General features: G+C 37.3%; 1 protein-coding gene across 1 annotated transcript; it reads right to left on the bottom strand.

The window, feature by feature from the left end:
- ITM2B (integral membrane protein 2B) lies at positions 1 to 27,636 on the bottom strand. Its single transcript, XM_044249727.1, has 6 exons — positions 27,439 to 27,636; positions 5,844 to 5,972; positions 4,174 to 4,380; positions 2,437 to 2,547; positions 1,650 to 1,800; positions 1 to 749 (listed from the first exon to the last, which is right to left on the bottom strand). The coding sequence occupies exons 1-6, from the start codon at positions 27,553 to 27,555 to the stop codon at positions 664 to 666; spliced, it is 801 nt and encodes a 266-aa protein (XP_044105662.1). The 5' UTR covers positions 27,556 to 27,636; the 3' UTR covers positions 1 to 663.
- Between the last annotated feature and the right edge of the window lie 267 nt (positions 27,637 to 27,903).

The raw sequence follows: 27,903 nt of genomic DNA on the forward strand, positions 1-27,903 counted from the left end.
TTTAGTCAAACAACTTTGTGATATTTATATTCCATTGCACAGATATGGGTTATACAAATTAGTAACACAAGTTATTTCTTAAATTCCAAACATTTTCTAAAATATTATTACAGCAGATGTCTAGGATATTAAAACATCAAGGTGAAAATCATACTCTAAATAGTTAAATATGACACTGAAAATACTGCACATTTTAATTAGAGGAAAATTAAAATGTGTGCTCAAATGCTCTAACAAACTAAGCAGCAGGGCAGCTAACAACTACGAATAAGTCACCGTGGTCCATTTTTACGTATGCATATATATGATTATTCTTTAGATAACCCCTCCTCTGGAAAATGCATTAATTCAAACACAAAAATCTGGATAAATGATTCAAAGAAATTTAAACTCTTCCTAACACATAAGATCTATGGTGAAATGTAGTATTATCTATGACTTCATACAACTACTAATTTAAGATAAAAGACACCACACTTGGAAAGAAGAAAAGATTTTTAAAAGGTAATGGTTTTAATTGAATTAATGAGATGAAAAGATAGTGAAGCCCTGTTTGCTACTTACATGAAAGATCTTAAAAAATAATCACTGCACAAAATACAAAGGGTGGGGGGTTATGCTGCGATATTAAGTTTTTCTCCCATTAATGTTTTTCTTGACTATTCAAGGACAAATTACAGTTTCCACAGCAAATTTGTTTTCAAAATGCCGAATTGTAACACAATTGCTGACTTCACGTTTCTGAATACCTGTTGGGGAGGGAAAAATTTTTTAAATTTCTGGTTAAGTAATTTGTACTTATCAGTTATATTATTTATACATATAAAAATATTTTACTCTAGATTCGATTAATTTCTGTAGTTTGATTTTTTAGCCCTGGAGAAAATAATTTTCCTCTCTTGTCTAAACTAAGTATCTTAATAGATATTAGCAACCAATAATAATGCCATATGTAAATTTATGACCTCAAAGGTACGGAAATATTCTGTATCTTGACTGTGGTAGGAATCTGTTGAAACTCAGAACTGCACACTGAAGAGGGTGAATTTCATCATATGCGTAAATCTGGCTTTTAAAAAAAATCATCAACTATAAAAGAAATGTAATGGGGAGATACTGTCATTCTTGTTGTTCAGGTTAAAAAAAAAAAAGGTTAAATGATCTGGCAAAACTATATTACTTGTGTTGATGCTCTTAATTCTTCAGCCAATTTCCCGTGTAATTAACCTGACTGTGACTATCTTCAACATGATCCAAAAGTTCACGTTTAGAATCCAGGTCCCTGAGCACATAGCTTCAGAGCTTCTCCAGAGACCTCTGGACAAGAAGAACTCTTGCCCAGTGTCAATGAACCAAAGTGGTGGGATGGAAGGTTGGGCTGGGTGACCACATGGAAAGTGAGGTAACAGCATCTCAAGGCATTGATACTTCACATACACCTAATTCTCTCTACGTGAAAAAAGTGGATTCAGAATTCAGAGGATTCTCTGGAAATCTAGAAATACCATATAATGACACAATACTTTTACTTTCTCATTCCTGGCAAACATATTGCTAACAATACACTGGCTTACATCTAAATCTGGCTTGACACAGTGAAGTGAAACGACAAACTTTTCTGCCAGGACTTTAACAGTGAAAAGTATTACCTCTGATGGTTTCTCTGCGTTGCAGTTTGTAAGTTTCCTTGTCATGGCACAGTCGGTAAATAAAGAAACCCAGGTGATCAATGTTTTCAATGCGATCAGTGATAACCATGTGTTCATGAATCAGATAGGACTGAGGCAAATAGGTTCCAGCCTACATTTGGAAGAAATATTATATGAATACTCAGAGGATACAGGAAAGGTATAGAATAGAGATTGGCAAACTACTGCCCACCATCTGTTTTCATGAATGAAGTTTTATTGCAGTACAGTCATGCCTGTCTATTTACACACTGTCCATGAGTTGAATAGTTTGCAACACAGATCTTATTTCTTGAAAGCCTACTATTTATTATCAGGCCCACTGGGAAAACTCAGATAATAATTTAATTTTATTTCAAAATATGAAATAATAAAAGGAAAACCCCCAAAATCGTGAGTCTTAACTCCTCTTTATAAAGCTCTTAGCTATGCGTCTGGTGAGATGGGCACTTATAGGGCTATTATCTCAACTGGAAATTCTAAGATCCTATAACAGCATTATTCATAAGAAATATCTGAACATTTGAACAGGGGCACTTGGGTGGCTCAGTCTGTTAGCATCTGCCTTCAGCTCAGGTCATGGTCCCAGGGTCCTAGGATTGAGCCCCACATCAGGCTCTCTCTGCTCAGAGGGAAGCCTGTTTCTCCCTCTCCCCGTCCCTCTGCCTGTCACTTGTGCACTCTCTCTCTCTCTCTCTGCCAAATAAATAAATAAAAACTTAAAAAAATATATCTGAACACCTTCTACCTTTATGTTAATAAGTAACTCCAGCAGGTTTCTCGGTGGCATAACAATGGAAGTGTTCAGTGGAATCACATAGCACTTATCCAGATTAAGATCTAAATAGGCTGTGAGTTTCTGCAAAGAGAAAGATTCATTTTCATTAGATTAGTATCTGTAGCACAGGCAGCACCTGGAGTTTTAAGAATAATTTATACCATTAAAATGGGCTGGCTTTAGGACATATAAATCACTTGCATTTCAACAAATGAAGTACTTGGTAGGATAGGAAGAGAAGGTAGTAATGAGAAAAAAAAATTATTGCTACTAGTAAACAAAATTCTTATCAAGAGTTTGTTCTATAAATGATTAACAATAAACTATTAAAATTAACTGCAAACAGCCTATCATCTGGTTAAGAGATACAGTCACTTCTCTCACTTTTAAGCCCTAACACCTTCCAAGGTATCCATCTGTTACATGTAAAAATTAACTTCTACCCTATGCATTTAGAATGGTACTAATTACCACCATCCTGAGAGAAACTGAAATAATAGTTAATTAAGTGATTTTTCTGTGTTCTTATGGTTCAGAAAGATTGTCCCATAGGACAGTTTTGAGGATTAAAATGAGTTATATCAAATCATGTAAACACTCAGATTTCTAAGGGCTCAGTATTAGTTATTTACTATTGTTTTGGACAGGCTTATTATTTTGAAGTATGTATTTTTTAAATTTATAAACATTTATCATATGTATTTATGAGGCATTAAATATTTGCAAAGCTAACTTCAGTAACTATGCCTCCTGAGTGTTTAAACTGGTAAACTTATATACAGATGCAAAATTCACAGAAAATATGTAAACTTCTGAATTTCAGAATCCTGGTTTAAGAAAACAAAACATTCCTGGGACAAAAATTACTGGGGAAATTTAAATATCAACTAGATATTAAATAATACTATATTATAGTCATTTTCTTAGATGTGACAGTGATATAGAATTATATAGAAGAGACAAGAGTTCAAGTATCAAATATGAGAAAAAGAAAATTAATATGGTAAAATTTTGGAACTAGGTGGAGAATTTGGGATATTCACCGTTTTCTCACCTCATCTTTTGTGCATTGCATAACAATATTCAACACTAGGGGAAATATAGAATGAGAACTTAAAAACTGATTTAGAAAATGATACAAAACTAAAGTTACTAATTTCTGAAAATGCGACATAGAAATGGGACCATGGGGGCGCCTGGGTGGCTCAGTGGGTTAAAGCCTCCGCCTTCCGCTCAGGTCATGATCCCAGAGTCCTGAGATCCAGCCCCGAATTGGGGGGAGGGTGTGTCTCTGCTCAGCAGGGAACCTGCTGCCCTTCCTCTCTCTGCCTGCCTCTCTGCCTACTTGAGATCTATCTGTAACAAATAAATAAATAAAATCTTTAAAAAAAAAAAAAGAAAGAAAGAAAGAAATGGAACCATGAATCTTCCCATGGCTAAGAAAACAGGGTGAATAGGAAATAGTAGCAATTTACTAGCAAAAGAGCAGCAGCCAGAGTTGGGCTCAACATCAGATGTTGGACAGTTTATATCTTATGAGGCAGAAGAAACCCAAGTCCACTTTTTCTTTAAATAACAAGTCAGCTCTAAATAAAGGAAATCAGCAAATACTGAAATTAAAACTGTAAAGAGCATCAGTTAAAAAACTTGCCCTTGTTTGGTTTTTTTTTTTTTTTTTTCCTAAACAGTTCCAGGCACCTGGCTCACCTTGTTAAAGTCATGAACAATGTTGGCAGGATCACTGTCTGCAAATTCTGGGACAGGCACACTGATGAATTCAACCTCATCTTCCTCAAAGATCTTAATATTTTCCTCAATTGTCTGGTAGCGAGCAGCCGGGGCATCTGCAGAAGGCTCGTTTAAGATGACATCATCTTTGATATACTTTATTCCACAGTAGTACACATCATCGGGCTACAGAGAGTTCAAACACTATTTTAGCAATTCAGTGGGAGACAGGTTTTTAAATGTAAGCATTACTTAAGCTGCCACCGCTATCTAAATAGCATTTTGCTTGCAAACTCTTTCAGATGACAAGTCAGACAGTTTAATTACAGAGCTAACATATCCTTTAAGATGGGGTTCTGAAGTATTGTAAAGAAAAAAAAAATGGTTTCAGAAAGAGAAAACAGCTGATTTTTTCCTCTACTTTTTGCAGTTGACAAAAACAGAATTTAAATCAATTATTCATCTGGTGACAAGTAAATGTGAAGAAATACATAGGCCTACTTCTACCTGTAGGCATTATTTTATTTTAAACAAATTTTTTTTCCTGAAAGAGTATACTTGTAAGACTTTTTGATGTGAGTCACTGATTAAATGATTTTTCTCTTACTGGCCAAAAAAGGGACAGTTTTTCTGTAATTTTTACAGGACTACAAGTAGTTGTGATTTTTTTCCTTAAAATAAATTACAATTATGTGGAAAATATCAGATTACAGTAATCATTATAAAGACTTTTTTTAAAAAGTATACGTGAAGGCTACGAGTATGTAACAAAATGTTAAGGCAAAAGTGTTTCTGAATGGTGGAATTACAAATTGTTTTTTTCTATATCAAATACATTTCCTGTTAAAAACTGCATTAAAAAAAGATAACTAGTATTTCAGTAATGTCTATCAATATGCAAATGGGCATGAAATGTATACATTCCCTCTGAAAGAATGTTTCATTATTTTAGTAAAATCTATGTCAATGGTTTCTTCAAATTTTAAAATGTTAAAAAAAAAACCTACTAACTTTTTGTTAAAGAGAAATGTATCACAAAACAGAGATCATAAATCATGATTATCATTAGAAGAAGTATCTGTCTTAACCCACTAAGATTAAGGATTTCTATTAAACACTCTGAGTTATCAACGTTCATCCCAAATCACTTCAACATCACTGCTGAAGTTATACAATCCTTGAAGAAAAATCAATGTCTGGGAAAGAGCAGAGAGACATGGTGCCAGTGCACCCGGTGTCCAGGAATAAAGTCAAATTGTAGGCAAGTCCAAACTGGCTACCAAGTTAGAATCCATGAATATGACAACATTTTGATATTATCTGATGTATTTACTCAACAGGCAAATAATCATAGTGTATCTTAGCTACTACTACAGTAGGAAAACAAAGACTAGCCAATTTTGAAAAATCATCCGTATCTGTCCTCTTTAGTTAACAACATTTCAAAATAACATTATTCTGCTTTTAGTGACTGCCCAACAGGCTCAGCAAACTTATGTTCAGATTTTTAAAACAGGACTTTAAAACAGGACTACCACCCTGGGCCAAAGGCCACAGACAAAAAATGCAGGCTTAGAACAAATTTGGACCTACTTTCTAATATGCATGAAGGAAAGGCAGAAAGTCCTTCTTAGCATTTTTCCACTTACTTGAAGTGCGAAGTATTTGTACAGGTATGCTCCTCCCAGAATGACACCTGCAAGCATAAATGCTAGTCCAAAGCACATGCACCAGCACCAGGCTCTTCTCTGGCCAACTGGTACCACTTCATCTGGGTCCTAAAATATGAAAAAGACCAACAATGGTCAGTATCGTTATCTCCAGTCAGAATCACAGAAGGGTCAGGATTCAAAGAAGACTGAAAAGGATGATCATTTTATAAACAAAGGTAAGAAGACCAATGGACTCAGATATCGTTAACAAAATCAGCCCAGGAATATTAGGTGGTGGTGCCAGGACTTACCACAGCCATCAGTCTCTTAGGAGAGTTCTGCCTTCTTCTCTCAACACCTTTGCTACTCACACCTCCCAAGCGGTAACATACTGCATAATTCCTAATTTCTGTGCACAACTTTGGTGACTAAAATATCTTCTAACATTTAAAAATTCAGAAAAGGCTACAACCCAACTCTGTCATGCAGTATTACGGTGCTGAGCCTTATATATACAACCTCACTGTGTACTATATTATAAAATTATGTATTAGCCTGCTACATGTAGTTCGTATATTTCATAGCAGGTATCAAACCACTCCTAACAATACACAAGAAAAAGTAACAGGAAATTAAGGGACAGAACAACTAATATGAAACAAAGTCTCTGAACCACTGGAGTCTTAAAATAATCTTATTAGTTTTCCTGCCCTACCCTAAAAAACAAATCTAGTTTGACAGAGGTCTTCATTTTTAAGATAGAAGCAGTAGAAAAATAAGGAAAAGAGTGAACAGAAAAAAAAAGCTATTAAGTCAAGAGACATGCAGTTAGTTAGAATTTTGATTTGGACCCACTCAAAGAAATAATTTAGCCTCAGAATGTCAAATGGGGTCACAATGTTCAGGCCTTTAAATACTCCCATTGCCCTTCTAACTCAGTCACTCTGTCACTTCAGATTTATGGCTAATTTCTGATTTGGACCCAGGTTCATGTCAAAGAGCTGACAATTGAGATTAGCTGCTCACGTCATCAAACTCATGGCTCAAGATATATTGTACAGACAGCCAGGGAAAGGCTCTAATTGACCTGAAAACAACGTAATAGAAGATGTTCTCGTTAGTAGTATGTATGTATAGCCTCTTGAGCATAGGACTCTGATCTTTGCTTAGAAAAAATCAATGTAGGCTGTATTAAGGGAGAATGTAGACTTGATCCACACCTTTACAGATAAACAGGATATAAGAAAAAAGGAAGAAAAACTGTTATCAACAGTTTTTTTTTTAAATTTTTTTTAAGATTTTATTTATTTATTTGAGAGAGAGACAGTGAGAGAGAGCATGAGCGAGGAGAAGGCCAGAGAGCGAAGCAGACTCCCCCTGGAGCTGGGAGCCTGATGCGGGACTCGATCCCGGGACTCCAGGTTTTGACTGAACAGTTTTGGATATGGCTGAAACAAGAATACAGTTAAGAAAGAATGAAAGCTCCAAATCCAAAAAAAAAAAAAAAAAATTAGTAAGAAAGAAAGAATGAATGAAAGCTAAAGTTTTATTTTCAATGCTAAGATAAGGAATTTCAACTTGATACTACTAAGAAAAAGTCCAATCCCATCTGTCCCAAACAGCCAAGAACACTTCAGGGCTAGACAGTGTACAACTAGGTTAACTGAGGTTTTAAACACAGAATGGGACACTGTGGAACAAATGCCTTTTAACTTGAGGCTTGGATCAGACACTCTGAGAGCATTAACACTCTGCTGTTAGTATATGTACTTAAGACAAGTGTACTACAAAGTAGTATGTAAAAAGAATAAGCCTAGAATAATTTATCAAGTCATGTAACATATTCCATCTGTAAACAGAAAGTTACAAGAATTCCCTGGAGTCATAAGGTAATATGAAACCTGAATGATAAAGTCTAGTATTTTGCTTGAGCCCTTGTGTGATATAAATACCTAAGGAGATAAGAAACAGTTCCTAGCATAATCAATTTCAGGGTGGAGGCAGGGTTGGGGGGGTGGAGATGACAGATGGAAACAGCCATTTCCAAACATTTGGTATCAGCTGCTGAGACAGTCAAATGTGCGTACAACACCAACCCTGTTTGGCAGACTCCTTCTCTAGCAACACATAAATGAATATCCAAAGACCATGGGCAGACACTTATAAAAAAATATATACAGCCCAAACTGTCAAACGGATGACAAGTTTCCAGGCCTTTTAATATATCTTTTTTTTTTTTTTAAAGATTTTATTTATTTGACAGAGAGAGACACAGTGAGTGAGGGGAATACAAGCAGAGGAGTAGGAGAGGGAGAAGGAGCTGCCTGCTGAGCAGGGAGCCCAATGCAGGGCTCCAACCCAGGCCAAAGGCAGACACTTAATGACTGAGCCACCCAGGCGCCTCTAGTATATCATTTTTAATTGGTCAGCAAATTTCAAGAACAAATTATAAATGTCTACTATGTGCCAAGAGCTGTGCTAGGCACTGGTATATAGCCCCTGCCAAGAAAGAGATCATTCGGATCAGCCTGGGAAATAAATACACAAAGAGAACGTAAACATGATATGGACTCTAACAGAAGAAGGCAGAGCACAGAAAAGGCAACAGTGTTTGGAGTGCATCTCCTAGAGGAGAAAATACTAGAATGGAATGCTGAAGGACAAATGCTCATTACCCACAGAGAACACAGAGTTAAAGGGCATTATATTGAAGGCAAAGAATGAATAAAATCATGGAACCAGAATGCATGACATCTCCAAGGGACACATGTGCTATGGCTGGCATGTCCAAGACGTAGGGAGGGTATAGTAAGAATGGAGAAGTTAAATAGGGCAGATCACAAAGGGCCTTTACATACCATGCTCTGGAGTTTGAATTCTCATGTTCATTCAAAAATCACATTTCTGGACAAGGACAAATGCTTCACTATCCACAAGTCATCTGTTCAGCACTTCAACAATACGAACCATGGTTTAAGAATCAGAAACTAAGTCTTCAAATAACCACATTATAGACCCAAGTTCATGCACCAAAATCATGTACTTCCTAAAAGAACTACTGGGTCTTCAAAATCTATCTAATCTCTTTTTTTCCCCTCTCATTTTTTAGTGATCATTTCCTACTTTGCATTAGAATAATTCATATACACATCTTCTAGCGATCAGGCTGGAAGGTTCTTCTGACTATCCATTCATATTCATTTTGCATTACTGTTAGCTCCAAGCTAAATTTAGTACTTGGTTGGCACTCTACAAATATTTGATGAGTGAATGAAATTTAGATCTGTTTTTAAAGCTTGGGTTATTTATTTTTTTAATGATGCATGAAAGTTACAACCACAGCCAGTGTGATAGTGAGGGTTGGGATCAACGTAAGACTTCATGACACAAAACAGATAGTGGCTATTTAGCAAAGAACAACAGCTCTAAGTACTTAGTACAGTTCGACATTTATTAAGGACCTGTTATTTGCAATATACTGTGGAAGATCCTGTGGGAATAACAAATGTAATTAAGGCATGGCTCACGTCTTAGGTAATTCGCAGTCAAAATTAACATTATTCATGACAGATGAAGGGCATACCATATTACAATCTTGAGTCATGGAGAAAGCATTAAAATATATTGAGAACAGAAAAGTTTTTAATCTAAGTGATTTACTAAAAGTGTATTTTAGGGGAACCTGGGTGGCTTAGTGGGTTAAAGTCTCTGCCTTCGGCTCAGGTCAAGATCTCAGGGTCCTGGGACCCAGCCCCACGTGGGGCTCTCTGTTTAGCAGGGGGCCTGCTTCCTCCTCTCTCTCTGACTGTCTCTGCCTACTTGTGATCTCTCTCTGTCAAATAAATAAATAAAATCTTAAAAAAAAAAGTATTTTAAATGATTAACTCCAGAAAGAGTAAGCTTCAAGTTTAAAAGGCCACATATGCAAGATTTAAGAAGAAAAGCCCCATGACCATCTCAATATATGTCGAAAATCCATTTGACAAACTCCGAACTCCCATTCATAATAAAATGTCTTTGCAACCTGGAAAGAGGTGAAACTCTTTAACATGACTAAGGCTAATAATGATCAAAACCCAATAGTAAACCTCATACTTAATGGTGAAACGTCTGACTTAATACCATTAACCTTTCAAGTCCGGAATTATGAGGGTTGCCCACTAAAACTGATTCTTTGTTTCCATCCAACATTAGAAATCCTAGCTAGTATACAACTGAGAAGTACAAGAACAGATATAAAGATTACAAAAAAGAATGCAAAACTATCATTATGTGTAAATGATATCACTGTCTAGAAAATCTGAGAAAGTAAAATTCAAACTAATTGAAGTTCAGCAAGATTGAAGACTGGTAATTAAAAATCAACTGACTCAAAGATTTATGTATTAGTCATACCATCATTATTCATAATAGCCCCAAACTAGAAACAACAAAAGTATCCACTAAATGATGAATGGATAAACTGTGGTATATTCATACTGAATCAAAAATATGCTAAGTGAAACAAATCCAACATAAAAGATTACTTATTGCATGATTCTATTTTTATCAAATTCTAGAAAAGGCAAATGTAGTAACAAAAAAGTAGTTCAGTGGTTGTCATGGCCAAGAAATGGTGAGGGAGAGACTGAAGACATATAAGGAAATTTTTTAAAGATAATGGAAATGTTTCAGATCTTGATGGTGGGGGATATACAACTTTGTTATTACCATAAATTCAATCAAGTCATATACAGGGAATGGATGAATTTTATTGCATGTAAATTATATTTTAATGTAGGAAGTGGGGGGGGGGAGATCAAGGGAGTTCTTACATAGCAGGCAATAAGAGAACACTAACGACACCAAGTGCTAGGGAAAGTACGGCGCAACGGGAACTGAGAACTTTCATATAGTTGGCAGGAGTTGGTACAACTGCTCAGAGAACAATTTGGCAGTATTTAATAAAGTTCAACACACACACACACACACACACACACCCCTCCATGACCCAGCAATTTCATTTCTAGGAACGTGGCCCTAGATAAAGTTTTATATGTGTACATAAAGAAAAAGGTCCAATAATGATTACTGCTGAATGGTCAATACAGAAAAAATTAAAAATAACCTACATGTCCATCAAGTGGAGAATAAAGTATTATAGGTTCATATAATAATAATTAAAGTGATATCAACTACCATAGTTGGTTTTAAGAGTGTAGAAACACAATCCTAAATTACAAAAGAAAAAAAAAAAGGCAAGCTGGATATTACCAGTATATATTTAAGACTTTAAAAACATATCAAATGGTACTATAAATTCTCTGGCTTTGTATGCTTGGATTATTTCATAATTCAAAATCAACCAAAAAAAAAAAGGAAAATCACTCATGAACAAGGGCTTCTTTGCCAGGGTATATGAGTTTACCTGGCCTAATTTAGAACAAGTCAGAGATATTTCCTCCCCCTGCACTGCCAACAGAACTGGTACACCTTAAATTATGCTGAGAAGGTAAAAGAGCTCCCACAGGTGCTGCACAATTATCATCTCATTAATCTTCCTAAAACCTCGAGTTTTTACCCCAGTTTATAAATGAAGACACTGAAGCACGCACTGGCCTATAATCAGCCCTCTACAGCAGTATGGAAAGACACAGTTTTTGGAAGCATTCTTGCTCTCTCGTTGTACTAATTTCTGGTTTAAATAAATCTTCTCATCACATGATAAAGTACGATTACTTAACCAATTATATTTCAAGCAAAATGAAGGATAAATTCTGTTCTGGTACTTCAATTAGTTAAGAATTAGGTCACCTCAGTCAGCTCCCTAAGAGATTTCCGTAAATGTTGCTTCCATTATCAGCTTAACTCAGACAAAACACAAGGGTTTTCATATAATTTTGATTCTGTTCCTATACTAACAAATCACTGTACATCCTCAGGCACTTCTCTTTGAGCCTTCTTTATAGGATGAATGAAGACACATTTTTTCCAAAGCTCTCAGATACCCTATTATGCAATTATTATGGCAAATGCAATCACAAAGCCTTAGGAACCAGAATATTAAAAAGGAAAACATCTCTTAGGGTTAAAAATCTTATCAATGAAGAAAAAAAGAAAGAGGAAGAAGGAAGAGAGGGAAGCAGGGAGGGAGGGGGACAGAGATGGTATGAAAATATTTTCAGTATAAAAACCAGACAGAAATAGAGAAAAGAATCAATACAATTTATTCGACTCAAAGCAGCATGAACTACTGAACCTTCAGAAATAGGTTTAGAAACATGAACTTTTTTTAAAAAAGATTTATATATTCATGAGACACACACACAGAGAGAGAGAGAGAGAGAGAGAGAGAGAGGCAGACAGAGGCAGAGGTAGAGGAAGAAGGAGGCTCCCCAAGAAGCAGGGCACCCAATATGGGACTCGATCCCAGCACCCTGGGATTATGACCCGAGATGAAGGCAGATGCTTAACCATTTGAGCCACCCAGGCTCAGAAACATGTACATGTATCCAAGAAACATGTGCATTTTTAAAACACATTTGGCAGGAATGCCTGGGTGGCTCAGTCGGTTAAGTGTCTGCTTTTGGCTCAGGTCATGATCCCAGGGTCCTAGAATCAAGTCCCACATTGGGCTCCCTGCTTAGCAGGAACCCTGCTTCTCTCTCTGCTTACCTCTCTCTCTCTCCCTGACAAAAATAAAAATCTTTATTAAAAAAATACATTTGATCAATATGAATAAACCTGGAGATGCACAGGCCAGCTGCCCATGGATGTATCTGGCCTATATACTATTTTCCAAAATACAGAATTAGCTGCCAACATTTTAAAAAATCTTATGATTCAAATTTTTACACATGAATTTCCTGGTTTCTCAACTCCTCCTAATTTTTCTCCCTAGATGAAGACCAAACATACCAAGTTATTGGCTACTGTGTTGCCTAGTTTTGAATTAAGTCCTGCTATGACTGGGTATATACGACCACCTGAGAACCTACTTTATAAAACAACTAGTCTAAAGTATTCCCGGTATAAAGGATTCTGACTTCTGAGCTTTAGACTGGATTAATGCTCTGAATAAAAAACCTTAATGCTTTAAATGACACAGCAGGCGAATTCTCTTACAAACTTCTAATCTGAGTATGAACGGCATAAGCAAGCCAAAAGTGTAACAGAGGAGAGGTAGAACTGAGCAAGCCCAGAGAAAACTGTGGGCCAAGAGCTACAGGAATCCAAGACCTCTCCAGACAACTCCCAGTTCCCAGAAAACATAAAAACAGCTACAGAATGACAGAAAGCCACTTGGTTGTAATACAGTCTATATTCCAGGAAAGGCAAACTACAGAAAGACAAAACAAGGATGGAGTGACAGCCAGAACTACTAAGTGGTATCAAAAAGAACACTCTGGGGCACCTGGGTGGCTCAGTCGGTTAAGCATCTGCTTTCAGATCAGGTCAAGATCCCAGGATACTGGATCTGGATCAAGCCCTGCATCAAGCCCCGTGCCCAGCAGGGAGCCTGCTTCTCCCTCTCCCCCTATCTGCCACTCTGCCTACTTGTCCTCTCTATCTCAGTCAAATAAATAAATAAAATCTTAAAAAAAAACAAAACAAAACAAAACAAAAACACTTTGGAGTGAGGAAAATATTCTGTATCTTGACTGTGATGATTACACAACTACATTTGCTAAAATTAACACAACAATATACCTAAAAGGGCTGAATTTTCAGTATGTAAATAATACTCAAGTAAAATCAAATGATTCTCCCCTTCCCCAATTTACAAGCAACAGGACAGTTTCTTCCTAAGACTCAAGTAAATGGTACTAAAGAAGCTAGAAAAGATAGGTGAAGACAAAACTGAAGACAGCAGACAAAAAATGTCAGAATTTGGGAGGATGGGAAAGCTAGACAAGTTTAACTTCTCTATCTCAATTATGTCATCTTAAACATGGATTAACAGTATCACCTCCTCACAGGGTTGTTGCAGGGATTAAATGAGGAAACATTTAGATCACTGTTTGGTACACAGGAAAACAGTAAGTGATCAGTAGATAATAGTCATTATTATCCCACCACCACCTGATTTAGCTGAGAAAGGTGAAGCTGAAGCAAGTATCCACTGGGGCTAAAGCCAATAAAAAGCCATCGACAACAAAATCCTGTAAAGGCCAACTGGAAAAAGATGGACAGTACGGGACAGGGAAATTAAATCATTTCCTATTCCAGTAAGAATTTTAAAGTAACAAATGAACAAATCTTGGTTATCATTTAAGATCTATTTAAAATTTTTCCAAAATTCTTTCCCAACTATACTCTTAGAACCACAAAAGCTATGTAGGTGATTACCCCAACAGATTACTATTGTGTAGAATACCAGTGCCATCCATTTACTGCTGGTACATGTTCTGTCCACCTGACTTGTACATGAGTTTTCTTTCCCAAGTATGGAGGCATAGAAAAGACATGACCCAGCGATCCGTTCAGTATTAATAGCACTGATTATCAAATATATATTCTATGTAAAACACAAAATCTATGGCTAAAAAGCTAACCTCTACAGACATCAAATATTTGTTGACATTTTGTCTTGTTCATTTAAATCAGTATCTGAATTATGCTTTCTCATTTTACTTTTCAAATTAAGATCGCTACTATCTCCTCTATGGTGAGAAAAGTCCACATGACAAATGTTGTGTCTAGCACACAAAAATGAAGCAGTTTTCCAAGTGCTTGGCATTATATGGATAATAAGAAACTGGGGTGCCTGGCTGGCGCAATTGGTGAGCCGTGTGAATCTTGATCTTGGGGTTGTAGCTTCAAGCCCCAGGTGTAGAGATAACTTAAATAATAAATGAAAAATGAGAAATCAATACAAAATACATTGTCTACAAAACAGATTTTTCATTAATGTCCTTTTTTTGTGAACAAATCCTGCAATACACAAAAAGCAATAAACTGCAGTAAACAAAAAGAAATTAAGCTATTGCATAATATAACTATTCTGAAAAAAAGCTGTAATAAACAAAAAGAAAATTTTAAGCTATTGCATAATATAACTATTCTGAAAAATTTAAAACTGAACCAAATTATTGGCAGTATATAAAACTGGCACAGGCCTAGGTTAAAAAAATATATATACAGGTCAGAACTTAAAAAAATATATATATAGGGACGCCTGGGTGGCGCAGTTGGTTGGACGACTGCCTCTGGCTCAGGGCGTGATCCTGGAGTCCCGGGATCGAGTCCCACATCAGGCTCCCAGCTCCATGGGGAGTCTGCTTCGCTCTCTGACCTTCTCCTCGCTCATTCTCTCTCTCACTGTCTCTCTCTCTCAAATAAATAAAATAAAATCTTTATAAAAAAAAATATATATATATATATGGCTATAAATGCTTTCAGTGCTGGATCACGACTTCATCACTTTTTTTTATGATTTTTATTTATTTATTTGAGAGATCAAAAGTAGGCAGAGAGGCAGATGGGGGTGGGGGGAGCAGGCTCCCCGCTGAGCAGAGAGTTATGCGGGTCTCGAAGCCAGGACCCTGAGATCGTGACCCAAGCCGAAGGCAGAAGCTTTAACCCACTGAGCCACCCAGGCGCCCCACTTCATCACTTTATATTAAGGACAAGAAGAGTATCTAACACAAAGCACAATGGTAATATAGGAACACCTTAAACATTCTCTATTCTTTTTTATACGTATTTTAAAGATAGCCAATATTCTTCAAGGTGTTTATTCAATCTACACTGAAGAGAACTTTCTATTTTAGGAAATTCCAGGAGAATTTCTTCTTTTTTTTGTAACAGGCTCCATATCCAATGTGGGGCTTAACTCAGAACCCTGAGATCAAGAGTCCCATGCTCTACCAACTAAGCCAGCCAGGTGCCCCAGATTTTCAAATTCATATTGGTGAGATCTAAAGGTATTGGAGAGTCAAGAGCATTATATACAACTGCTATTTATTGTTAATCATAGCCTTTACCAGACATCAATAAAAATGGTCAAGACAGGTTTCTTCTGGCACTGGCTGAATTATGAATTCCTACTGTTATTAATAAGAGTATCAACTATTTTCTTAAAACTTGGAAGTGTAAAAACAAAAACTTGAAGTATGATAAGAATGTTCTACTGTCTATAATTCACTATAAAATTAAGTGTCAAGATGGGGGGGGAGCAAACTTGTTCTGGAATCATTTCTGTATAAATCCCAGATTTTAATGTCATTCAACAAGATAATTATGCATTTATATTCAAATATGAGTAATTCTATTTAAAATGAAAAACTCTTGATAAAAACTTCCAATTATATTCTTCTAAAGGCATGAAATAATTTAAAATGTGGAAAGTGTATTTTCTGTCCAAGTTTAGAATTTTTAAAGTTAGACAAAAGGACTACTGCAAAATATTCCAGTTCTGGAGATCAGAGGTATGTGTCTATCACGAACATGTCAAAAGTACTTTGAACCTACGCCCAGCACCAAATACATGCACAATATATACTCAGTAATCAATCATTGGATCTTGCTCCTTATTTCACCACTCCCCTGGCTCTTGGATCCAAGGGTGCTGTGTTCTTGTGACATTTAAGACAGCTGTGATCAAGCTGGTCTACACAATCAGCTGGTCTCTCCCAGCGAGGTGCTACTTAAAGACTGGGATGCTTAGTAATTTTTAAATTCCTAATATAGCACCTGGCCATGAGGTACATGCCTCTGAATATGTGATCAGTATAGTTTTCAGAAAGAAAACATCTACTATGAAAGGACCATGACAGCACATTTAGTGCAACACATCGTTTTACAGATAAATATAATGAGGCCCAGAGAAGTAAAATTATTTGTGTAGTATCTTAGAACTCATAAGGCCTGAATACCCTCTCACACTCCATGTACATCATACAGAAGGAAAAGCATGGGGCTTTTCAACCATGCAAATTAACTCTGATAATAATGACTTGACACCATGTCACAATAGGATCATGCTGATATCCAATCAGAAATGATTTAGCCTGAGTTTCCACAAAATTCTGCTCTAAAGACTTTACCTGAATTGAGCCACACTCACACTAAGCACTATGCATTAACTATTACAACAGCTGTGTTATTATTATGTTTAGAAAGTTAGGGGTGCCTGGGTAGCTTAGTTGGTTAAGCATCTGCCTTTGGCTCACTTGTGATCAAACTCTCCGCTCTCAGTGGGGAGTCAGCTTCTCCCTCCCTGTGCTGCTCTCCTTGCTCATTCTCTCTCTCTCTCTCTCAAATAAATAAATAAAATCTTGAAAAAAAGTTTCAAAACAAATTAATAGGATTTTTCTCTTCATCAAATTACAAAGGACAGTAACAAGAATATTAAAATCATATGTGCATGAAGCAAAAACAACAAAGGAAAATAACTCAGGCTTACAAGCATACAGGCATTTGAAAATAAATAGAAAAGGCAAGATATTAATTACAAAAATGAAACTGAAGTAGAGTAGCAAAGCCACAAAGCAAAATCACAAAGTTGGTAGTGACCAAGTTGTCTCTAACTCATGACGGAGACAGTTTTTAAATTTAAAGAGGGAGACCAGAAGATGATGCTTCATGTCTTTTAGGCCATCCTATAGGCCCCTGAAACTAGTGCTAATATGGGGCACTGGCTGGCTCAGATGGAAAAGCATGGAACTCCTGATCTTGGGGTCATGAGTTCAAGCCCCATGCTGGGAGGAGAGATTACTTAAAGAAACAAACATTAAAAAACAAAACAAAACAAAAAAAAACCCTAGTGCAATAGTAATAACCCAGACAATAATGGTTTCCATTAATAGCTATTATCCAAGTCTATTTTTAATGTGAAAAGGAAATATTCCAATAATCTTTAAAAAGCATTAAGACAGCACAGTTAGAAGCCCAATGACTGATTTCCAATTAAATGGCCATGTCTTCTTCCTGAAAACTCGACAAAGTTAATAATAAAGCGATGACAAATAAATACATCTTTAGCCAGAGAATGGAAATGAATGACCTGAAACAAACTACACCAATAAAAATTTGAGAGCCAGAAGCATAAAGAAAATAACCTTAAGCTTCTATAGATGGGGGAAAATATTGGTCAAAAAAACCAGGAATCAGAATGGCATGAAGCAATGCCATCAAAATGCTGAAAGAAAATTACAGCTAACCTAGAATTTTATACCCCAATCAATCACCAATTAAGTGTGAGGATAAAGATTCTCAGATGTGAAAGGTTTTTTTTAAAAGAATTGATCTGATACGTTTTCTCAGATTCATTAAACTGCAGATAAAACACAGGATAAAGACAAACCAATTCAATTCCAGGATGATAATTACTCTTGGGCATCTGGGTAGCAGTATGTCTAGATTATAACCAGTGTGGATGGTAAGACTGAAGAATGACAAACGGAAAACTGCCAAGAAAAATACAAAACTTGGTAACTTATCTAGTAAGTTTGTAAATACCCAAAGGCAATTATACTGCTGTCAAAATCTGAGGATGAATTAGCAACAAATACACAGAAAATTAAGCAACCCTCCCTGGTCCAATAAACAATTAAATCCAGGGAAAATAAAATAATTTTGTGTAAGAAAGAACTTAGTAACTTTATTAGGTTATACTATGTTACTCAGACGTAAATATTTGTCAATTACAATAAAAGCATAGAATAACAATTTAACCAGAAATTACTGTAACTACACCGTAAGACAGAGTAATGTTTGTAATATGTTTATACAGAAAAAGCTAAATATTCACTTTCCATATTAGGAAGACAATAGGTGATATCTAAAATTGTGAAAACGACAAATAAAACAAAAACCAACAACAGCAGCATAAGAAAGTACACAGAGTTTAAGTTTTCCAAATGTGGTCCAGGGACACCCTTTTAAGAGTTCCACAAGGTCAAAACCTTCTCATAATAAAACTAAGACAGTGGTTTTTTTCTTTCTCACGCTCTGACTAGTGTAAAGTTTTCCCAGAAGCTGAATGTGTGATAGTACAACAGGCTGACCACAGAAGCTGATGTGAGAATCAGCTATTATTAATAGTCTTCTATTAAGCTATTCAGCAGAGTGTTACAAAAATGTAAACGTATTACCCTTACTCTTCTTAATTTCGGGTTATTTGGAAAATTTTAGTATTCATAAAAATGCCATTTATGGTAATATGTTATAGGTTTATCATTGCTATTTTAAATTAGTTAATAGTCTTAATTTCTAATATAGTAATTATCAATAGATATAACCTACATAAATCAAAAGCTCTTTGGGTCCTCAACAACTCTTAAGAATACAAAGGTGTCCTGAGTCCAAAAAGTGAAAACCACTTTTTTACAGAAATGCAGAGCTAGGATCACCATATATAGCTAGGCAGAATATACTGGCACAAGGATGCCAGGCCAAGGGTATCAACAGAGCCAGAATCCAGTCTGTATTCCGCTCACCAAAACCACACTCTTTTTTATTTTACAGAAAGCCTAGAAGCTAGACTGAACTCAATTGCCTCAAATTAATCTTCAAAGATAGAAATTAGATTAGTGGTTGCCTCTTAGGGGAGAGGACAGGCACTAAAAGGACATGAGAACTTTCTGAGTTGATAGAGGTCTATCTTGACTGGGTTGTTATTCAGGTGCATGTATTTAAAATTATGTAACTGTACACTCAAAATCTGTACTGTATTATATATAAATATACTATAATCTTTAAAAAGTGAGTTCCTCTATGATAGGGCAGGAATATTTGCATTTTAAAACTAAGCATTATTTGGTAAAACCCAAAATTAAATTTACAAAATTAAATTCAATGTCCTTTATGTAATGGAGAAATAACCACTTTTTAATGAAAATGGATAAAAGTACTGCACGCTAAGAGTTCTACATTACAGAGAGAAATAAATCCTCACCAGAATGCCCTGTAGAGGATGATTTAACAATAATAATGTTATCTAACTGACATGCGACATAGGGATAAAACAATAGTGGTAACAGAAGTACTACTCCAAAACAAGAATGATGAGGGGGAAAAATGGGACTTCAATAAATGGAGACAGAGGAAGCGCATTTAACATTTAACTAGTTTCTAAGTAGCAGGCACTCTGAATTTTATCCCAAAGACACTTCAGGGCTGGTGCCACCAGACTATTTTGCAAATGAGGGAACTGAGTCGTGGGGAGGTTTCTTGACTTGTCCAAGTTACCAGATCCAGGTTACATTAACCTTTGACAGCAGGATCTCAACCTATGAAAAGTGGCTTTAGGTCTGTGGCACTGGTCTATTTAAAAAAAAAAAAAAAAAAGGCAGAAATTTTAAGAACTGCTCTGCTTCATTAACTTTACTTCTAACTTTAAATCTTCCTTTCTAGAAATTTTGAAGGTAAGTTTACTTGAAAAAGTGACATCTGCAAAGCTGAATCAAAGCCAACTGGAAAACTAGAAAGATACTACATTTGGTCTCACATCACATGGCTGTTTAACAATCCAAGCACTGCCAAACCCTGTTTGATAGTTGTAGTTTTAAGTAACAGTTAACAGTAGTACTGGTAACAGCAGCGAATGTCTCTACTTTGAGGGAAAAAAAAAGAGTGGGAGCAGGGGGAAGGGGGATAAAGGGAGAGAGAGTATCTTAAGCAGGCTCCAGGGCCAGCACACAGAGCTGACAAAAACCTGATCTCACTACCCTGAGATCACGTCCTGAGCCCAAATCCAGAGTCAGCCGTTTAACGGACTGAGCCATCCACGTGTCCCTAATGTTTTCTGAGTCTTACTCTCACTCTATCCCAGCCATGGTGATAAACTTTTTACAGATTATCATATTCCCCATTTTGCTGAAGGAGAAACTGAGGCAGAGAGTTGAAGTAACTTACCTCACCTATATTATACAGTAAGTGGCAGAGATAGGATTTAAACCCTGAAGTTTAAGTGCATAGTCTGAGTTCTCCGTGGTAGACAGTATTGCTTCCTGAACTGTACACCCCTCTACTGATTAGAACAAAAGGGAGAAGTTGGTTGATTTTCTTCCCCAAGCATTTAATAATGTAAAAATAATTCTTAGCTCATGGGCCATACAAAAACAGGCAGCATGCCACGTCTGGAGACACGCGCCATCATTTGCCAGCCAGGCTCTCTACTGTAAAGGAGACTAAAACAAGTGGCCCACGTCAAACTGTCAGTATTTTTGCCTTGCTTGAAATTCTTATATAAATTAGTTGGGAATACTTAATACTTAAGTGTCAAAAATCATCCTGATTCTAGCTTGCCTTTAAAGACTGGAGAACCAAACAACACTTGACCCCCCCCTCACTGTTTTTGTAATGAAAATGAAGAATATTCTAAACTGTTTAATAGGTAAAAAGCCCAACTTCACTAATTCTGCTTGGGCCCAGGAGGCACTGAGTTTGTGATCTCTGTGTCTAGCACTGCCCTGGCTAACACTGATGACTTGCTTGGGAAATGTTTGTCCTAGCGCTAGGATGAAAGCAAGGAAAAAAATGCACTGAAGGAGCAAGTTATAAATGGAAAGATAAAAACTGACAGAGAAGTGTATATAGCAGAACAAAAATACTACAAAGGCTGGCTGAGCAAATGAATTTTAAGAAATGCAGGTACACAGGGGCACCTGGGTTGCTCAGTTGTGAAGGCTCAGGTCAGTATCCTAGAGTCCTGAGATCTAGCCCCGCACTGGACTCCCTGCTCAGCAGTTAGCCTCTTTCTCCCTCTCCCATACCCCCCCAACCCGTTTGTGTTCCCTCTCTTGCTGCATCTCTGTCGAATGAATAAATACAATCTTAAAAAAAAAAAAAAAAGCGATGCAAACACACTGATTCTGGAAATCATTTTTCCCAGCACTAAAGCTGGGTCTTCTTTTGGATGCTGCATCCAAGTCATTACATAACAATGCACCTTACCTTTCTGGTTTTTTCATCTTAATTTTAAACATGATATTCATATTTAAAGCAGCAAAAACAATTCAAGATTTAAGCTTTACTCTTAACATATTCTGCAAAACAAATTTATAAAAATAATTTTGGCATTAAAACAAACCTTCAAATATAAAAAAACCCACCAAAACTTAAATTTCTTAGATTATGAAATTCAACTGTGTCAACAAGTTTATGCAAATATTTTAAAATTTCCGAGTATTGCATATTGAACACCGTAATTAGTGTCCATTTCCCAAATAAGCTCCCTAGATATTTAACTCAAATATGATCAGTATTTATAAATTAGGCAAATTTTACCTCAACATTAATTTCTATTTGGATATATATACATATTTACATACAATTACTGCTGGAAAAATATTAATACTAAAAGATAAAATATTAAATGAAAAATCAGACTATCCCTATCATAAAAAATAATTTCTTCATTTCTGTAACTCAAGATTAAAATTCTTCTAACTTAAGAATAAAGTCTATGTTCATTCTTACTTGATTTTCCCCCCAAATGGTAAAATTACAGAAATACTTCATAAAGTTCTTTCTTCCCTTCAAACTGATTAAAGAGTTTTAAAGAAATCTTCAATTGTTGAAAATTATTTTGTTCATTCAATTGTTGGTAACACATAAAAAGAGAATTATAGAATTATATTACAGCTGTCTTTAAAGCTATAAAGATGTATCATAAATACCAATTAAAGGGGACAATCACAATTAAATGATTTTTTAATAATGTTCTTAGATCATGTCTGCAATAAAATTTCTAATTTTCAACTTTCAGCCATCTACCTTATAAAAACATTCACTGCCAAGGTTTGTGCAAAGAAAACAGGACCGCCAGAAAACAACTTTATACACAAGCTTCTTGAAAAACTAGTGCCAGTGTTAATATTTTCTACATCCTTTGGATAAAAACCACCTCATTGAGAAATTCCAAGCTGTCAAATCCTTTATTTTAACAGGCTATAGTTATTACTGAAAAAACTCTTTGATGACCAAGTACTTAACTCCTTCAGTCTAAGTTCTAATAAAAATTGCCAAGTTTACCTAAAAGTTTAGGAGAATGAATTCATCAATATTGTATTTGAAAAGACAAATGTTTTCTAGATTTTCTTCTGACACTATGATATGCAAAGCAGTCCAGCTACTTGGACTGAGTTCAGAAAGTATTTCCTTTTGGAAAAAGAAAATGCATTTTAAATACACACCCTAGATATTTAAATTATGACAGAACTAAAGAAGTAAAACGTCTTACTACTTATTACATTTTATTACATTACTACTTATTACATTTTTCGACAAACATTTAAAGCAAGTCAAGTTTTAGTAATACATAATGAAAACTTTTTATGTTAAATAATGAATCAAGTAAGCCTGTGCCATGTGTTCTAAGAGATACTTCTGGGTAAAAAAGATATTTTCACTTACTTAAACCTCTTACACAGCAGAGCTGAATGCCACAACCTCTCAGGGGCTTATGATTTTACTGATAACATACTTGCTTCTGTTTAGTCCAGACGAAATATGTTTTAAGATGACACTGTGAAGCCCCAGGCAGGTAACTTGTCCTCCAAATATGCAATACACAACCTCGTCCAACCTTTGTCCACCCTCTGCAGCAGCAGCACCCCCCACCCCAGGCATGTCTGGGGAGCAGGGGGTGAGACACGGGACAGGAACCTGTCCTGCCAAGTCATGTCCTAACCGGCCCCCCCAGGGGGTGGGGGGGCATTAATTTATCTCCCAGTACGAAACCCTCACATTTCAGCTACCAATACCCTCACCAAGAACCAAAACGTAATGTCTGTAAAGTTTTTACTGGCTACTGCTTACGAACACTAAATTACACAACTAGGTAATGATATGTACTTTCTTCAAAAAGAACCAAGCTCCCAAATTCCTCCTCTAAAGGTCAACACATTTCAATAAACGTCATGTATATTTTGTTTCTCCTATCCCCAGAAACCACACCCCAAAAGAAAAAAAAAAAAAAACCCACCAACACCAAAAAAGTTAAATTACCAAACCCATCAGTCCTATTTATGCATACAGGAAATACCAGAAACTGCAAAGAACTAGGGTCCAAAGAGCCATGTTGTAATGGGTAACTCAGAACTTAACCGGGTTGGTAGTCTTGCACTTTTCTCTCCCACTTCCATCCTGCCCCATCTTCTCTCCCATACAAGCACTTTCCTTTTCTCTCCCTTTGAGGTCTATAACTGTAATACAGGGTAAAGGAGGGACAATACAATTTTTCCAGCAGTACAGTTTGCAGGGATATCTGTGAAGCAAATTTAAGCTGAGTCCTGATATTGGGAAGGTGTTTCACAATTAGGCATTACACATACACACACAAAAGTGTTAACAACTACTGCTCTAAAGTGAGGTAACCCACAATAAAAATTTGGTTTATTACATAATACCCTGGGTCCATTTCTTTTCTCTTTGACCCACTGCTACTTAATACAAAGAAGCAATGTACATGCTAAACATGGGGAAGAAAGGGTTAGGATGAAGAGGTGGTTGTTATTTTTCACAAAACAATTTAATTCCTGCCAAATTTAATTATGTAATCCTCACATCTTCAGAGAATTTTAAAACTGGAAGAGTCCTTACAGACCCTCTCATTTTTACAGATAAGGAAAACTAAAAACTTAAGCCCAAGATCAAGCAGTTATGTAATGACAAAACTGGGACTTCTGACTGAGTTCATTAGGTATCTTCTTTGATATTTGCACATACATAACAGTCTTCCAAAGATCAAAATTATAGACACAACCACCAATGAACCACGGCCTGTAACGTCACACACACATATAATTTAAAATTCACCTGTTAAAAAAACAAAGGTCATACTCCTTGCTATTTCTAGATCTCTGAGTTTCGTGTCAGTTGGGACAGGCAGAGGAAGGTGAAAAATTAAGGGGAAAATGTAGGAAAAGAATAGTAAATAGCAAGCTAGTTGAGATCAACAGACAGGACTGTTGGGAGTTGAGAGCTACTGAAAGACAAAATGAAAAAAGGGCAATGGCACTGCTTTCAGAGGGTTCTCAACCTGTAATAAGAAAAGAGCTAAAGAAATAACAAGGGACAGGAGCAACATTAAATTGCTGGAATGTGTGTTACATAAGACAGCTGACTGGAGTGATCAGAATTTTTGGTGGCAGAGATAACAGAATTCTTTGGAAGATTCTAAGGTAGTAGAATCTGCCTTTTTAAACTAGAATTCAAGATGACACCAGGGCAGGTGGCCATGGAGTGTACATCTTGAGAAACAAACATCATTTGGATATTGTGATCCAGAAAGATTTAAAGGTACTAAAAATTTCTTCTTCAGGAGTTCTGGTCCATAACCAGCTTTACTTGATTCTCTCAACCAACCAGGCAGGCAAGGATGTGCCCCAGGCAAACAGGAAGGCTGATTCTGTGCTGAATCTAGGCAGTCAAATTCAGTGGTTACCATAAAGTCACCCCAAGGAGCTAGAGCACATTATGTAATCACAGTCGAACTGCAAGATGAAAAGATCAGAAGTTCTTTCACAATGTCTGTTATTAAGCTAAGTCTTCATTTACCGTTAAGTGACTGATTATTAGGATTCTACTTTTAATGTAGAGCAATATTTTGTCACTTAGTGAAGAAAAGAAGTCTTTGAGCTTATAGCTAGAGAAAGAATTAGTCATTTTTTAAAATCTGCCTATTCATCCATGACTGCTGCTTGGTTACAAAGGAATACTCTGGACCTCAAAGCTTAGTTCCAATATTTTTATCTGGATATGGGATCTAAGAAAATAGAAACAGAAAATGCACAGAGCTATAAATGGTTACTTTTTCACAGCAGCTGTGACCACAAAATTTGAGTATGGTGAAACTGTGAGAAATTCTGAGAGTCTGAAAATGGGGTTATGTTTCAGGAATGACAGAAAAAGTCTAAAGTCAGATTTAAGCTACCTAGCAAATTAATTCTGACTTTTATCCGGAGTTCCAAATCTCCCTGAATACAGATCAAGAGAAAAGCTCTCTGAAGTGACATCATCCATGCTTTCTCCCTCTCTCCTTTTCTAAAAGGAAGGAATTATATTTACAGGATTTTTAAGAGATACATACTAAGATTAAAATCTCTATAATGTATCTGAGATTGTTATGACAGGGCACTTGACAATCTATTTTAGGTACAATGAATGTTAGATAAACATAGAGCTAAGATAATAATTTGCTACTTTAATTATCCTCTGTGCATTCCAAACATTTTCTTTTAAGACCAAGACTGTTTGCAATGGATTCAGAAAAACAATAGCAGTATCAAAACTCTTAATCCTTTTAGGTAATCAGTTCCCTATTTGTATTTCAAGGCAAGGCAGTCATTTAAATATCAAACCCTGACGTTTTTGTTTTTAACTAGAACATTTCCAAAAAGTAAGCACAGGCAAGTCCCCATTAACATTACAATGTCAAATTTTTTGACAGTAGATTAGTGCCATATTTTTCAACGGTAATTTTCATTACATCACATTAAAAACCCCGTATTACTCACACCTGCACACAATCATTGCATTTTTTGAAATTAAAACTAAGTTTACTCTACTGGTAACAGGTCCTGAAAAATGCTAAGGAAAAAGGAAGTTGAGCAACATAAATAAACTTCTACAGTTAATTTTTACAGGACTGCAAGTTTGCAGCCTAAAGATCATTTCGTAGAGAACAGGCTACGAGGCTTTCCTTTTTAACTTGAGACAATTACAATTGTATATCCTAAATATATTATTATTGTAATCCGCTAGAAGTTGGCACAATTATAGTTCCACTCCTGATTTTTATTAGGACTAAAAAGAGGGATTTTGTAAAAATAAAGGAGAATTTTGTAAGGGACGTGAACGAGTTTCTCCCGTTTAGTTTCACTTAGTGTTAAAGGGTCCTCATAAATATGCTTATGTAACTTAAAAGCCAGTCGTGGGTTTTACAGTAGCATCTACACAGTAATTACTGATCCTTACCAGGAATATTTGTTTTAATTGTAAACATCAAAAGCCAAAGCCTATTCTGAGCAGATCTTCACCTCACTTTCTCCCCTCAACCGCTCCTCAGCCCCCTCTCCAGACCCCAATGTGAAGTTCACCTGCCAATACCCAAAGGCCGTGGAAAAGGAGGTAACGAAGAAAACGCTTTTAAAATTAAGAGGCTTACAGCAGCTGGACTTAGTCCAAGTGCTGTTCAGCCTAGAAACGAAAGTAGGAAGCAACTGAGGTCGAGGCTTGGAATGATGTCAGCCATTTTAGGAACATTATTTATACTGGGAGGAAGTGCCAAACTCTGTTGTTGTTTTTGTTGTTTTGCATGTCGCCGCGGGCCTCCGGGTGGAACGAACCCAGTCCAGACCCCACGCACGTTCCCCGGACTGCACAACGACCGTGAACTCGGCCCAAATTCTTCGATCCCTCTCTCTCCAGGCCTCCCAAGCCCCCGATCCCGTGTTAGGCTCCACTTCCTGCACACGCACTTTCTTACAAAGGAGAAGCTGCGGCCGGACAAGAAAAGGGAGCAGCCCCAGATGGAGAGCCCCGCTCCCCCGGGGACCCTCGCCCGTGGCCCGCGCCTCCTCCGCGTGCAGAGCCGCCCCCGGCCCCGCGCAGCCCTGCCGGCCGGGCCGACCGCCCACTCCCCCGACCTCCCCGGCCCGCGGACCTTGCAGTCCACCGCGACGGCATCAGGGGGGATGATGAGTGCCTCCTCGCCGCACTTGGGCTCGTCCTTCTTGGCCTCCTTCTGGGCCAGAGCCGAGTTGAACGTCACCTTCACCATGGCGCGGCCTGGGGCGCCCTCGGGGGGCGGCGGCGGGCTGGAGGCGGGGGCTGCGGGCTCCTGGCTGCGGCTGCAGCCTCCTCGGCCGGGCTCCGGGCGCGGCTCAGAAACGGCTGAGGACGGGCGAGCGGCTCCGCGGCGGCTGAGGCGGCTACTGCAGCACCGCTCCCGCAGCCTCGCAGCTCCCGGGCGAGGGCGGAGACGGCTCGCACCCCCGGAGGCGGGGTCGGAGCGGGGAGGACAGGAGGGGCGGGTCCGGAGGCGGGCGGGAGGGGCGGGGCCGGGCGCCGCGCCAGATTCTGCTCCCGCCCCAGGTCCCACGCAGCACCCAGCCGGGGCAGGACGGGC

This window comes from Neovison vison, chromosome 5, assembly GCF_020171115.1.
Source record: "Neovison vison isolate M4711 chromosome 5, ASM_NN_V1, whole genome shotgun sequence".
Classification (NCBI taxonomy): Eukaryota; Metazoa; Chordata; class Mammalia; order Carnivora; family Mustelidae; genus Neogale; species Neogale vison.